The sequence below is a fragment of the Ziziphus jujuba genome, chromosome 11 (genome assembly GCF_031755915.1).
Source record: "Ziziphus jujuba cultivar Dongzao chromosome 11, ASM3175591v1".
Taxonomy (NCBI): Eukaryota; Viridiplantae; Streptophyta; class Magnoliopsida; order Rosales; family Rhamnaceae; genus Ziziphus; species Ziziphus jujuba.
This window is the reverse complement of record NC_083389.1, coordinates 8,936,324-8,951,553: the sequence shown is the minus strand read 5'-3', so window position 1 is coordinate 8,951,553 and position 15,230 is coordinate 8,936,324. Positions and strand designations below refer to the sequence as shown.

The window sequence follows — 15,230 nt, the reverse complement described above, 5'->3', positions numbered from 1 at the left end:
ACCCGGGACCATGACTGGAATCTATACCCTTCAAAAAAAGCCCCTTTTTTATTTTTTTTTGTTGTTTTCACACTGTGGGACAGAGAAGCTGCTGGGTTTCGTCTTGCCGGAATCTGTGTGTGTGGAAGATGTGGGCAAGTGCAGAAGGAGGGGCACAGGAGGTGACCCTAGAGACCTCCATGGGTTCTTTCACCGTTGAGGTAATTTCCTACTTAAAAAGTGAAGCCTTTTTTACCCGCTTTTTCTGTTTGGTTACTAAGAAAACCCAAAGAAGAGAAAATACTGCTCTACCTTCAAATTACCCTGCTTCAATTAGAATCGTCTTTTTTTTTTTTTTTGCCTTTTTTTTCTTTTTTTTCTTTTTCTTTTTTTACTTATTTTGTCGAAATTGTAGCTGTACTACAAACACGCACCGAGAACTTGCAGAAACTTCCTTGAGCTCTCTCGCAGAGGTTATTACAACAATGTCATATTCCACCGAATCATCAAGGTTTCTCTCTCTCTCTCTCTCTCTCTCTCTCTCTCTCTATACCAGCTTTTTTAATGAATGGGGTAGATATTGTCCTAGAATTAGAAATGCTCTTATATTTTCTGAGGAACATAATGTTTACAAATTGTTGTGCTGGATGGATTAGGATTTTATAGTGCAAGGTGGGGATCCATCGGGGACTGGAAGAGGTGGAGATTCTATCTATGGGTATGCTCTATATTTACTTTTCCAATTAGCTTCCATCTACTGCTTGTTCCATATTTTCTATAGCAACAGACATTTTGTCTCAATCCTAGTGGTTTCTTGATTGTTTATCAGTTCCTTTTGTTAGCAATTTACATTTTAATGAAAATTGGACTTTGATACATTATTCTCTACTCTTTGCTACCATTATACTGGGGCCTTTATTTGATTACGATATTGCATTACTTGCGGTGATTGATTAGTTGTAGAACAACGGATGTGAGTTTCACATTTTTCATATTTGGTTTTTGGTTTATATGGGGCTTTGTAACACTTACTGCTCAATGCATTTTCAGTAAGCATTTTGATGATGAAATAAAACCAGAGTTGAAGCATACTGGAGCTGGTATTTTATCCATGGCAAATGCTGGTCCAAATACTAATGGAAGCCAGTTCTTTATTACCTTGGCACCTTGTCCGTCTCTTGATGGTAATATATTCTATTATAGTTATCTCTTGTTTTGTTTTGTTAGTACAGTATGCATCTTTTGCATATGTGCTGCAAGACAATGATTCTTGACTTGAAATAAATTCTGGTGCCATTGGAAAGTTATAATATTTAAACATTTTAAGAATATCTTCTAATATCTTCTCTATATGCTAGCAAGCTAGTTTGTTGATGTGGGAACCCATCTAAGATAAAATTGATTACACGACAGTTCATCCACTCATACTCTCTAGCTGCATTTGACTAAGTTTAAGCTTTTTAACCATCTTTATTTGATGATCTGTTATCAAAATGTAAACAATGAGTTTTAAGCAAGAATAATACCTCGCATAAAATCCCAGTTTCTCTTTTGTTCCTAAGAACCTTTATCACCATTCTTTACGTTCACAATAGTGATTTGTCTTGTACTAGTGAATGATGCTTTATCCTGTGTCTCTATCATCCAGGAAAACACACAATATTTGGACGAGTGTGTAAAGGAATGGAAATCATCAAAAGGCTTGGTAGTGTCCAAACTGATAACAGTGATAGGTATGTATCCGTTCTAACACATTCTCGATCTTTAGTGCTTTGATCCAGGACAATAAATTACTTGCAATTTGCATCCTCATCAATTTTTATGGGTATTATACTCTTTGTAACTTTTCAAAATATTGGAAAACTTGAATATTTATGACTGCCCGTAGGGTCCATAGTCGTAGGACCATTAACTTGCTAAATTGGCTAATTTCCTGCACTAGACCAACACTATCAATGTACCTGTGAAGGTTCAGAATCTGAGAACTTGTAGAGTTACTTTTAACTCCTTATCTGTGTCCTTTATGGTGTAGACTAAAAAGACAGTCTAATTTTCATCGAATATCTTTGTTTACTCTGATGCTGCTATTAGCACTAATGCAGTAGCGTCACAGATTTATTGTGAGGACCATACAATGTTGTGCAAATAACTTCATGTGATTCAATATGTACACATTAGCTTAGACATTTGGTTTGGAATTTGAATGTTTATTTCAAAGTCGTACTTATATTTTTTGATCTCCTAATACAGACCCATCCATGCTGTGAAGATACTACGGACGTCTGTTAAAGATTAGATATGATGAAGCTGTTATCATCACTGGCAATCAGGTTTTCGACTCCATTAAGCCTATGGCTTGGATATTTTGTATCATTATGAGCTTTGATAACCTTGTCTTCAAGGTTTCCTAGAAAATTACTAGGAATATAAAAAACCAAGAGAGATTATTGATTTATTAGTCAAACTTTCATATTATTTTATAAAATGTTGCTGGCTTTAGCCGCTTAAATGTGAGTTTCTTATGATAATCATAGAATTTATAAATATTTTGTTGTTATAAAACAACAAAATGTAATCGCCCAACTTTCGCCCAACTTTAAGTACCTAGAAATATATAGACATTTACAACAAATGCAAATAAACGAACGGGAAAGATTTGTATGAATCGATTCTACCAAGCCAAAACACCAAGTATAAATCCTTTCTTTGTTGTAATCTCATGCTACACGTGTTTTAAGGTGTAGTTTCATTTTTTTCTTTGATTGGCAAAATAATTGTAGTTGTAGGGGGAAAAAAAAATAAATAAAAAGAAAGTAATTTTAGTTACACTACCAAATAAATTCTATATAATTTCAATATAAATTTATAATTTTATACAATTTAACATGTTGAGAATATTTATTAATTAAATATATTTATGTTAAAAAGTATAGGATTGAATATTTTAAATGTTTTCAAAAATATGACTAAACATTTTTAGATATAAATATAAATATTTCAAATGTGTGTAGAAATATATAATTGAATATAAAAAATATATTAAAAAAATATATGACTGTAATATTTTCAAAGATAAATATCTCAAATAATTTAGAAATATATAAATGAACATGTTAAATATATTTAAAAATTTACAATCAAGATCTTTAAACACATTTATAATTTTGATACTAATCACTTCAATGAATATATTTTTCCATCATCCAAAAATATTTTAATTAGAAATAAAATTTTGTAAACTTTACATGATAATTAATTTTGTCCAAAAAAGTTGTACAAAAATTTCGTAGAGTTATGCTTTTATTTAGAAGAAAAAAAAATGATTTGTAAGTGATTTGTTAAAAAAATATTTTTTGATTTAATTAAATTTCTATAAATTATAGATATTTTAAATATTAAAAATATTATATAAAATTATTCTAAATTTTTTATATATTTAAAATAATACTGAATTTTAAAATTGTAAAAGCAACTTATAAAAAAAAATATATATATATATATATTTCGCCAAACCATCGTGATTTGTGAAAGAGAACTGAACCGTACGATCGATGAAATTAACTTTCAAACACAAGCACGGTTCGATTTATGAGCTCAATGGTCAACGCATTTCAAACCCACAAGGTAATATGCCAAGTATGCCCATATATATATATATATTTATATATATATATATATATATTTAATAAAAAATAAAAAATAAAAAAAAAGGACCATAACAAAGACAACCTGTTATAACTTTAAGAAAAATGAAAGCTTTGCCTACAATTTACAAACCATAAATCTATATTCCACAAAAAAATGCGACACAGCTTCCTAAAGTATTAACTCAGCATCACCGCTTCTACAATTCCTATTTCTATCTTTGACAGCCAAAAAAATCATGTTGCTGACTGCTGCCAGCCATTGATCCTAAGCAAGGAAATCCTAGGCGACTGTAGATACCATCTCAAATTCCAGCACAAACAGCCAACATCAAATAAATAGTAAAGCAGTTCTGACCACCCCAAGAGTGATACAATCCCGCATCCAAATCCAATCAACTTCCATAATGTCTCAGATATTTTTGCCAGTAAGATTAGGTTCCTGTCAGCTAGTTTAAGTTTGTGGAACCTCCATTTTCTTCACTAGGGGAAAAATTACGCATAGATGGTGGGGCTACAGTAAATCCATTAGCCTTAATAGAACCAGGAGGGCTCTCGGGAGAGATTTTGGAAGCTGATTCATCAGAACGCACTTCTTGTTCAAGTGATTCCATGTTTCTTAAAGATGGCACATCACCTTTACAGTACCTATGCCACATGCTCCGGTAAGTCAACTCCAAGCCAAGGATAAATTTCGGTCCATCACAAACGGGGGACTTAGACATTAGCTCCCGAAGACTCATTCTCAAATTTGACAGTGCTGTAACATCAGAGGCCAACTGCAGTGCCAACTCGACATATTCGTCCTCATTTTTGGCAATCAGATGCTCCAATCCTGCAATGCAAAAAGTTGGACGTTTACTAAAATTGATAGCATCAATTAACAGTACAAAAAGTAATGACTAAATTGGTTATAAACAGCATCCACACAATGTACAAAAAGGCGCCCAGGGTTGCATGAGTACAAGCCTGTAAATTCAACACTTCAAAGACAAAGACATATAATACCAACAGTAATCACTGTCAACCATTAGCATGCCTTACAGATTAATTAGTAAGCAGAAATGAGGGTAGCTCACCAACTTTGCTGAGAAGACTCACACCAACATTGTGTGCGTGTACAGAACCAGCCATAGTAACACATGGAACCCCCATGTACAAAGATTCACATGTTGTGGTAGTCCCAGCATATGGAAAAGTATCCAAACTACAATTAAAAAATAAGAGAGAACAAAATAAAGAAAGAAAAAGAAACATGATTAGAAATTTAGAACCATAAGAAAGAGAGGGTGAAAAAACAAAAAGATAAGAAATACAAAGCCACTCATATTATGTTAACATAACCACCAAGAGGTATGCTTTGACAGTATATAGCTTTCCAAAACTGTTTTTCAATTTTGAATGCGATATATTTAAGTCTAGACAATCTACCATGTATACAGCTAAAAAATGAACAATAAAACTGTATCTCCCTACCCTACAACAATGCATATGCACATGACGACCAAGGAGCGAGACTGAAACAACAATCTTTGAAAATAGTATGGGCATTTATAGTTAAACCTCATTAAGATGCACAATAATGTGACAGAATAAGAAATAGAAATAATTTTTTACCTAATGTCCATAAGAGAATAGGCCTGCATATGATCGTGGTTAAGTAAAATTAAAGGCAGAAGATCAACACGAAGTGGTTCCAAACCCAGCTGCTCCAATGTTGTAAGAAATCTTTGTCTCACACTATCACAGCAAAAAGGCTTACATTTTACTACAAGGCGAGAATTTGGAACGGCACATAATATCCTTGCCCAAACTTGCAACACTTTAGGCGTTATCTGATGAAGGACAAAGAAAATAAAAAAGTGAGGTCAAATAAACAAGTGATCAAAATGACTCGAATAACATCAATCCCAATCTAACCTAATAATACCTTTGCCAGGTTATTAAAGCTACCAAATGTAATAAAGCCATTGGAAAGAGCTGGAGTAGGGGAAACAGGCCCAGCTTCAGGGGATGGTGTATAACAAAGGAAGCATTCCGGTAATCGAACTAGCTCCTCAACATGCCTGCAATTTGAACAAAAATACCATATCATATACCCTGATAAGGTAAGGAGAAATGTAACACTGTTCCTAATAAAGGTCATGACTATGACTTATGCAAAATGTATAAAAGCAAATGGTAGACAAAAAGTTAAAAGAGAGAGAGACCTACTTCTGGTTTGTATCGGGAGGATCAGCCAGCGAATCAGTAATTCTATAATCAATTGTTGGCAAACCAGTAGTGTTTGGATAACCAATCCAAGTCACCTGTAAATCCACCAACACATAGTAATGTTAATATATATATATATAATAGGGCTAACCAGCTGTCTTTAAGAGCACGTGCAGTTAATCCACTATGGGTGAAAAGGGGGTGGGCGGGGTTTGGGTGTTGGGGGGGTGATGGGGGAAGAACTATAAAATTGACATACATAAATAACAACCTACACATGAATAGGGCGAATACTAGGTTAAGGTATAAAAGATACTTTAAGCTGACAAAGGGCCACCTGAAGTGGTGCAGGTCGACATGCCATCATTCCCAATTTGTTATTAGCTGTATGTCCAGTTAGTTCTACCAAGATATCAACTTTATCTTCTCTGACCATGCTCGCAACCTTCTTTTCATCAACTCCATAAATGTCTCTCCAAATCCCACCCTTTTTTAAAACTTTCTCCCTAAACCTAATGGTTTTTGCATCTGCCTGCAACAAGAAGAAACATGAATTAAAAGCAGATATTGTTTTTTTTTTAAAAATTTTAAAAATAAAATTAATAATAAAATCAAAATGTAGAACATAGGAAAGCATGTATCTAAATGCTTCATACCTTAACAACTGCAGAATAAACTACAACCTTGTAGTTTGCATAGTCATGATGTGCAAGTGGGGCTTCTATAAAATATGATACAGAATGAGTAAAGTAATCAGGAGATACATATCCAATTACAAGGGGCCGATCTGGGTCTTTTGGGTTTTCCCATGAAGTGTATTGAGGATATAACTTCATAAAGCGTCTGCCCCAGTCCCTGCATGTTGAGCCAAATATCTTAAATTTCTCCAATGCTAACAACCATGGTGATGCTATATGCTACGAAATATTTTCAAATATAACACAGAATGCAAAATAACAGAAATCCACTAATACCACATCAATAGAGTGCATTGTTACATTCAAGCTAAGCGAACCTAACTTTTTTCTAAAATGCTTCAACTTAAATCGTGACAGCGTTAGAACTCTGTCAACCTCTAAGTAGAAGTTCCTTCTAGAGTGAGTAGTCCATCTATAACAAAGTTCCAAACCTAGCAACCCGTGGTGTAGTTGTCCTCACTTTAAATTACAAAACAGATACATTCAAGTTACGAACGTCCTTAGGTGGCTTCATGTAAAGAGAGTTAGAATGGACAAAAATTTCACCCTACAAGTTGCAACCATGTACTTTAGTTTCATTTAAAAAAAGAAAAAAAAGAGTATAATCTTGGGGAGATCAAAGTCAAAAAGAGACACTGAAAGCATGACGTTCAAATCATCATATGCTCTTCAGATGTGCCAGGCTCACAGACCAAAGAAAATAACCGTGATTTGTGCTAAAATAGATACAGGTTGATAATTCAATGCAGAAATCTCTGCATGCATGTGCTCAAAATTTTGTTCTGATTTCTGAAACAGGAAGAGGATATGAACTGGCTTGTTAGTTTATTCACATGGATGACACTGGATTCAAGTTTTGATAAGAAATCAAGGCCCTTCTTAGTTCTATTTTTATAATTGGTACAAGCAGCCATCATCTATAATATTTAACAAGTAATTGAACAAAAAAATTCGCCTCAGCTAATCATACTATCAATAACAAACTTTTAAATCTAACATAAAATAAACAATACAATAAGAGCAGAAAGTAGCAAGATCCATAACCAATAGAAATAGTATTCACCACCAAATTAGCCCAGAATTTATGCAGTTGTTTTAATTATAAAGAATTGTGCCCTTCAAAGAGGAATTAGCTGAAACCTGTGTGCCTCAAAAAGTTTATCATCATGTCCTTCATTTATGTAGTTCATTGCTAGCAATCGATTCTGCAAAAGGAAGAAAAAAAATTCACAAAAATATTCCAAAACCATTCACAATTAGCTTCAATTAGCTTCAATTAGGGATGCATGATAACTTAAAAGAAATAACAGTATCCTTTGGCACAAATTAAAATGACAACCAACTTGTCAAGCCAAGCAAATTACATAGCAACATGCAGAATATAAATTCAGATAAGGCTACTCCAGACTCTTAGTCGAGCTAATCCATGTGAAAATTTAGAGTCTAGTTCCTACTTTGCAAGATTATCCAGAAATGCAGTCTCCAAAACATTATGATGTTAAGAGTAACAATAACAACAAAAGTGAATTTGCATCTGACAATTTCCCCTTGTGAATTACTGCATCCAACATACTTTAGGCAAAAATTGCTGATGTTCTTATTTCAATTTTCATCCATCATCAATCCAATTTCTTGGTACAACTCCTTTCAAGTTAATCCAGTCTCCACCCACTTCATCACCTAAGAGCAGCATCTCAAATGGTAAATGCCATTTTGGCATTGGCATACACCCTCCAATGGTAAGTACCAATGTCAATGCTAAATTTTAACATTTATATTCCAAAAGCAAATGCTAAAAATAGCAATGCCAAATTTTATTTTTATTAATAGTAGTGGGGTCCAAATTTGGATTACTCTTTAACAATTCATAACAAAATAATATTAATTACTTAAATAAGTGACATGGGGCCCACAAACTTTATGATGGTTGTAACCAGTTCCAAAATTTTCCATTGGCAAAATTTGCAATTCCCTATCGGAGGCCCCAAATGGGAGGACCATATTGCTATATTTTGGCAATGGCATGCCCAAATGGCATATCATAGAGATGCTCTAAAGCCGGGAGGGCTAAACATAAGTGAGATAGCACAACAATATAGTCTGTTTTCCATATCCGGCCCTCAAAGATATAAGAACATATCCACTACAGAAATTGCCAGACAATGAAGCCAGCAGTTGAACATAACACTAAAATATTTTTGTTGACATAGATATAAGCTACAAATCCATAATGACTAATACAGCCCAAATGTTCACATAATTACCATACATTTCTTTGGCTAATTTTTTAAAGAAAATACCTGGCCTGCATTTCGAGAATCAGGATCTATTTTAAGGCATTGCTCATACGCATCAACAGCCAGAGAAATATTTCCAGCATCTCTGTAAAGAACCCCTGCACATCAAAGGTACAAAAATCAACTTATAACAGCATTAAGAAAGAAAAAAGAACGGAGAGAGATGGAGAGACAGAGATAAGCGCACGAAACACACCAATGAAGAAGCCTAAAAGTCCAAGTTATCATAAGTCACCAATTAAGGTCGGAGAACTAACTCAGCCATTCTAACATCTAAAGTCTCTGAGAAAAAAAGGCTCAGTCACAAAACTTGGAACCCTTATAGTCGGGGCAAGAGGGAACTCCATCGTGCAATCTCAAGATGACCTCTTAAACCAGCTCTCTGATCTGCCACAGCTAAGATCCAAAGGCCCTCAATGCACCTCTCCTTAGAAGATATTTCAGTAACTAATTTGAGCATGTTTGGTTCACTTTAAAGCTCAGCTTATGTCTCCATAGAGGGTTTGGCACTTCATCTTATGGTTTCTTAAAACCTTGTTAAAGGAGATTCTTACAATACAAACGAATAAGCTAAGAGCTGTAAATTTTATTTTTTTTTCAAATATTTTTTTTTTTTCTTCGTCTAGACAACAAGGCATTTGACAACAGTCTTTAGAAAATGTGCTCAAAAGAAAGCTATTATTGAAAACCCTTTTGAAATTGTTTTCAGTTCTATTTTTAAAACCATTCTCTCTGTCTCTCTCTCTCTTTTCCAGAAAACAAAAGACGATTTCTATTAGCAATGGGTATCCCCCCTCTCAAAGTGCCAAAACTAGTGTCCAAACCCAAAAGCTGAAAATACGACTATATTATTCCTACAGCTTTTTAAGTTGCCAAGGATATATTTCCAGTAAAGTAAGAAGACAACCAAGAAATCGAAAATTAAGTTAACCACATAAAAAATAAATAAATAAATAAAAACTTACATATTGTCGGTTATAAAAACAATAAAAAAAAACACAAGAAACCAGGAAAAGAGGGACAGACCCAAATTATTATACGCTTCTGCATATGTAGGATTTGCAATAATCGCTTTCTCAATCATGCTTGCAGCAGCATCCATTTTGCCCTGCCAATAGCAACAATTAATATTCAGTGACAATATGACAAATTATCACTTAGAATCTCATCAGTGGACGACACCTAACCTGGACAGTGTAGACGACACCAAGATTGTTCAATGACTGTGAGAAATTAGGTTTAATTGTCAAAGCCTTCTGAAAAATAATAACAAATGATAATGGCGTTAAAAACTATAACAATGATGAGTATATCATGCAGATGAATACTCAAAACGGAAAAATATATATATATATATACAAGTTTTTATAAATTGCCTGATAACACTCTACTGCTTTGTCAAGGTTGTCTCGATCTTTGTATATTACTCCTAAGTTGTTGCACGCTTCAGCACAATGGTTATTAAAGTGGAAAGCAAGTTCATAGAACACAATGGCCTGCAGAAATAGAAATTGATAACACACTTTAAAAATATTTACAAACTGAAGTAACACAAGGATAGAAAATGACAACCATCCTAGAAAAAGAAAGAGAGCCCTCTGAAATAATTACCATGTCAAACTTAAGCATTTCACCATAAGCAACTCCAAGATTATACATAGCATCAGCATAGTGCCAATTATAGTACAAAGCCTTTTTATAAAGGGCTATACCTTGATCAATATCTCCCTCCAATTTAACCTGAATAGACATATAACTGAACTCAACATTACATAAAGAATAATTGCACAGTTGGTTATGAAGGAACTACAGAAAGAAAAAATAAATAACATAGAAATTTCTATAACAAGAATCGATGAAGGATGATATGTAAAGCTGTCATATTTACAAATGAATGGCACATAGACCGAGTCTAGACTCTGGGAAATGTTCAAAAAACATTTTTAGGATCCACAGCTTAGTTTTACCATCATGTTTGTCATTATGGATCAAAGTAAATATCATGTTTGATCAGAATGCATAAAAATAAGTCATTAGTATGGATGACGAAAGTGCACTCTATGATGAAGACATTTTGCAGAGTCTACCATTTTGGTAACCCTTCTAGAAGTGGTAAATAACTGACACTGGAATCAGTTCAAATCCCACCAAGCCACTAGGCTGAGAAAGAGACTTTTGTAGTGGAATTTCAATCCACAAAAAAGAAAAGGGATGTCAGAACTCATGCAAATATCTGGGCACAATAAAACAACACAAGCATCATGCATTTCCTACAGTATATAACTAAACTATAAGTACCAAGACAATGTGTTTGCACCACATAATCTCGTTCACTTATGTTAGCTTCAGGAAGCTATAATCTAACAAAACCTAGGGGAAACCAAGAACAGAATGTCCTGGCACAAAAAATCAAGGCCTTCTAATCAGTTTAACTTCAGCAAATAAGCCAAGGAAACCAATACAAACTATATTGAAAATAAATGAGGATGGGTCAGTAAACCACAACAAGATGAGATATCACCTTTGTTCCTAAGTCCGTCAAAGCTATTGCCATATTGTTTTTGGCAATCTCAAAGTTTGGTGAAACTGCTAAACACCTGGCAGCACAAGAACCAAGCAGAAGAGCATCGGTGAGTGGTAGTAAAGCTACTAAAATAATATCCAAGTCCCAATTCAGACCCCCAAAAAAAAAAAAAAAAAAAAAGTAGTAACCAAAATGTAGCAAGTTTACACAAAAAGCTGGCAGCCTACCTCTCATAACAAGCAATAGCAGACTCCAAGTCACCACGATTCTTATAAATGACACCCATGTTGCAATATGCTTCAGCATACATAGGCCTCTCTAATGCAGCCTTCTCATAACAACCAAGAGCCATGTCATATTGCATCATTTCAGAGTAGACAACACCAAGATTGTAATATGCAGGCTGCATTAATGGAGAGTAACAAGCATATGTTTGTCTCAGATACAAAGAATAAGTAAAAGAAAAGGCAGCACAAGAAAGAAGCAGAAATGATTTTAGTATGAAATTACAGCATAGTGCGCATCAACTTTCAAAGCATCATAATACTTCTGAATTCCCTCCTGAGTGTTACCAGCAAGCTTTAAGCTGGTTCCAAGATCTGTTAATACAATGGCTAGGCATTCTGCAGCTGGTTTATATGAGGGATCTGCTTTCAGAGCCTTTTGGTATGACTGTTTCAAGAAAAAAGATGATTAAAATAATGTTTCAAAACCTCATAAACTATCAACAAATTACATGGAGCTCAAAGATTACATACACATCAATTACAGAAGTAAACTACACAGCTTCCTACACAAGTATTCCAATAGATTAGATCTAAGGAAAGGGCTCCAGAAATTAAAAGACTACTAGATGTTATCATTAAATATGATATTTCTGGAACCCCCGCCAACTCTTAAAAGCAACACTATTGACTATAACTAGAATACCTAAGACTACAAAGGCAAGAGTGAGTTGGTAAATGGTGACTTATTGTAAAAGTTCCAGTAAACAGGTAAATTTTCCTAATGTGTGAATGCCATAAGAAATATATTGTATACATCAAACAACCACTGCAAATATTACTCACCAAGAGTAACCACATCATTTTTCATTTTTTCTCTACTATAGAAGAGACTAACTATTGAAGAGAATACCTCAGCAGCATCCACTAGGCGACCCTCGTCTTTGTACAAAATACCACAATGTGTGAGGGCACATGCATTCTGAGGGTCCAATCTGATGGCTTCCGCGAAACTGTCAAAAGCAAGCCTTCCCATATTCTGCATCTGTAGGCAAATCCCTTTTCCAATGTGAGCTTCCACGTTTCCACCATCTTTCTCGAGGATATTCTCATAAAGGGCAAGAGCATCAACAAATTTGTTCCTTGAACGGAGAATGTTGGCATAAGAAAGAACATCTTTCACTTCAAAGCTCTTCTCTGCAGGATCAACACCCGAAACAGAGCCACTAGTACTAGAAGAAGGCTGTGAACAACCTTTCAAGAACCCGTTTTCTCCATTTGGGTCTCTTTCTCTCCCATTGCCAACATCTTTATCAGTCCATGCCATCCGTGTATGGCCAGAGACACGTTCCTTCCTGAAGCAAAAATCATTATAACGCAATAAAGTTCAAAATAAATTTTTGTATATTTGAAACAACAACAGTTAAACTTAAAGTCTCTATATAAATAATTGTTTTGAACAAACAAACAAAAACAAGAACTTGAAATTCAGCAACATCATAGTCTTGACAACAAATTAGGCACGCCTAACAGGGCTACAAAATCAAAAACGCTCCAACTCAAAACAGTCTAATTCCAATAAAGCGCGATCACAGTAGCTATCCCATCATAAACCAATCATTAAGATTCAATATAACCCTAACTCAGAAACAAAACCTCCAAAATTGCACCAAGCACACGATCAACTACAATAAACACGAAAGAATTAGGGTTTCTCCAATAAAAAAGATTGAACTGAGCTACGAAAGAATAACAAAACACGAACCAAAAACAAAAAGAGAAAAAAAAAGAAGATAATGACGGAGAACGCAAGCATGAAAGAGTGAGAAATTAGGGATTTGAAAACTTACAGTCAAGAGGCGTAAACCGCCGTCTTCTTCCAGGAGTAAACCTAAAGAAGATTAGCACATGGTGAGGGGCAGAGAAGGTCAATGATATAAAGAAAGGTCTGAGCGAGAACCAGAAAACGGTCTGAGCGAGAATCAGACTTTTGGTTTATAGAGAGAGAAAATAGCGATACAGATAGAGACACAGAGAGAGAGAGTGATTGAGGAAGAGAAGGAATCAAAATGGTGGGGGGTTTTGGAGCAGTTCAGGAGGTTCAGGTCCCGCCTCACCCTCTCTCCGACACAGTCACAGACTCAGCGGCTCGATGTCTCTGTCCCTCTCTTTCTCTCTCTCTCTCTCGCCAAAACGCAAAAACATAGAAAAGCGCCCCTGATGATGTCCGTTCGTTAATCACAACGTTTTTTGGCATATAATAAGACTGAAAAATGGGGACACAAAACAACCTCCGTTTTCATAAAAAAAAAAACAAAAAACAAAAAACTGCTTCTTTTTTTTTTTTTTTTTAATTTCTTTCCTTTTACTTTCTTACCCGTATATTTGCTTTCTTACCACTCTCCAAAAACACCGCTTAAAACTGCACCGTCACTGTCGGTAGCCTCTGCTTAGTAACCATAATACATATTTATATTTTTATATATCAGCTGCGTATTTTTGAAATTATAAAATTTAAGTATAATTGCGATAAAATCAAGCAGTATAAATAAAATTTACTATATCTTCTATTACTTTCTTTTTTTTATTATTTATTCATCTTTTTGTGAATAAAAAAAAAAAAGTCTACCATAAATCTTGTATCGATGATCTGCTTTGTGGGGTGGGACTTTCCGAAGTGGAAACAAAGGAAAGCGGGCCGAGACTCGGTTGAACGTTGACGTTTTTCCTTTTTAACCATTGTTAATTATTAAATGATATTATGGGCTAAAACAATGCCCCTTTTTTTGCCAATTTACTTTGAATTTTTGTTTTAAATATAACTTATTGCGAAATTTATTGTTGATTATATTGTCTTTAATTTTTTTTCTTTCAATGATTTAATTAAGTGCCATAAATAAAATAACGGAAATGAATGAGCTTTTTGTGTATTATTGGAATATCAAAATAGCAAATAAATAGCAAATACAGAGAAGTATCTTTCTTTTTTTTTTCTCTCTCTCTTTATTATTATCTTTCAAGGATTTAAATATTGAAATTTGCTTTTAAATTTTTTTAAATAATTTTATTTTTAAAGGGTAGAAAGAAAATTTAAATTTTAGATAAAAATGATATAATTCTTATAATATCCAACAAATTTTTTGAAATTTCACTAAAATTTCTATAGTCAAAATATTAATATTAAATTCTTAACAATTTAATTAAAAAATTTATAATATCCATTGAAATTTTAGAATTTTTCATGTAAATTTATGAATTTTTCATAAAAATTTTGAAAATATTTACAAAATTCTTTAAAATAATTTTATAAAAAATTCAAAAATATTATTGATATCAAGTAAATTATTACCAAATTAACTTTAATGTTTTATTTTTATTTTTATTATCTTTTAAGTATTTAATGATATAAATAAAATGGAATGAATTAAATTCAATAACTTTGATAGGTTTTTATTCATTGATAATACTTGCTATATATTTTTATAAGATTATAAAATAATAATATTAAATAATAATACGGAAATACAATATTATGTAGAATTTATAGCATTTGAATTAATAACATTAAGCAAATAAGAATTTTAAAAATGATAAAATATATTATACTAAACATTAAAGATAATTATATTTAATCCAAAATCCTTATGGAT

General features: G+C 33.5%; 2 protein-coding genes across 4 annotated transcripts; one reads left to right on the top strand and one right to left on the bottom strand.

The window, feature by feature from the left end:
- Positions 1–39: 39 nt before the first annotated feature.
- On the top strand, positions 40–2,488 carry LOC107416336 (peptidyl-prolyl cis-trans isomerase CYP18-2). The gene is made up of 6 exons (XM_016024825.4): positions 40–200; positions 395–490; positions 636–697; positions 1,030–1,163; positions 1,628–1,712; positions 2,230–2,488. Exons 1-6 carry the CDS (start codon positions 129–131, stop codon positions 2,273–2,275), a joined length of 495 nt encoding a protein of 164 aa, XP_015880311.1. The 5' UTR covers positions 40–128; the 3' UTR covers positions 2,276–2,488.
- A 1,207-nt stretch (positions 2,489–3,695) lies between these two features.
- LOC107416332 (probable UDP-N-acetylglucosamine--peptide N-acetylglucosaminyltransferase SPINDLY) lies at positions 3,696–13,841 on the bottom strand. 3 transcript variants are annotated; one of them, XM_025072568.3, is made up of 19 exons: positions 13,431–13,841; positions 13,224–13,265; positions 12,494–12,935; positions 11,867–12,028; positions 11,584–11,759; positions 11,354–11,429; positions 10,444–10,572; positions 10,209–10,328; positions 10,020–10,088; positions 9,859–9,940; positions 8,836–8,930; positions 7,676–7,740; positions 6,494–6,692; positions 6,175–6,369; positions 5,838–5,932; positions 5,554–5,689; positions 5,241–5,458; positions 4,703–4,830; positions 3,696–4,458 (listed from the first exon to the last, which is right to left on the bottom strand). In XM_025072568.3, exons 3-19 carry the CDS (start codon positions 12,905–12,907, stop codon positions 4,073–4,075), a joined length of 2,745 nt encoding a protein of 914 aa, XP_024928336.3. In that variant the 5' UTR covers positions 12,908–12,935; positions 13,224–13,265; positions 13,431–13,841; the 3' UTR covers positions 3,696–4,072. The 3 variants fall into 3 exon arrangements, with proteins under 3 accessions (XP_024928336.3, XP_015880305.3, XP_015880304.3); XM_016024819.4 differs by having other exon boundaries at positions 13,237–13,265; XM_016024818.4 differs by lacking the exon at positions 13,224–13,265.
- Between the last annotated feature and the right edge of the window lie 1,389 nt (positions 13,842–15,230).

What these genes read in the sequence shown, in the direction of transcription:
- LOC107416336 (XM_016024825.4), top strand. Translation starts at nt 129, where the DNA reads ATGTGGGCAAGTGCAGAAGGAGGGGCACAGGAGGTGACCCTAGAGACC. An exon ending in TATTCCACCGAATCATCAAG is followed by an intron (nt 491 to 635) that starts GTTTCTCTCTCT and finishes TGGATGGATTAG; the next exon opens with GATTTTATAGTGCAAGGTGG. An exon ending in GGTGGAGATTCTATCTATGG is followed by an intron (nt 698 to 1,029) that starts GTATGCTCTATA and finishes ATGCATTTTCAG; the next exon opens with TAAGCATTTTGATGATGAAA.
- LOC107416332 (XM_025072568.3), bottom strand. Translation starts at nt 12,907, where the DNA reads ATGGCATGGACTGATAAAGATGTTGGCAATGGGAGAGAAAGAGACCCA. An exon ending in TGACGGACTTAGGAACAAAG is followed by an intron (nt 10,573 to 11,353) that starts GTGATATCTCAT and finishes ATGTCTATTCAG; the next exon opens with GTTAAATTGGAGGGAGATAT. An exon ending in AAGCAGTAGAGTGTTATCAG is followed by an intron (nt 10,089 to 10,208) that starts GCAATTTATAAA and finishes ATTATTTTTCAG; the next exon opens with AAGGCTTTGACAATTAAACC.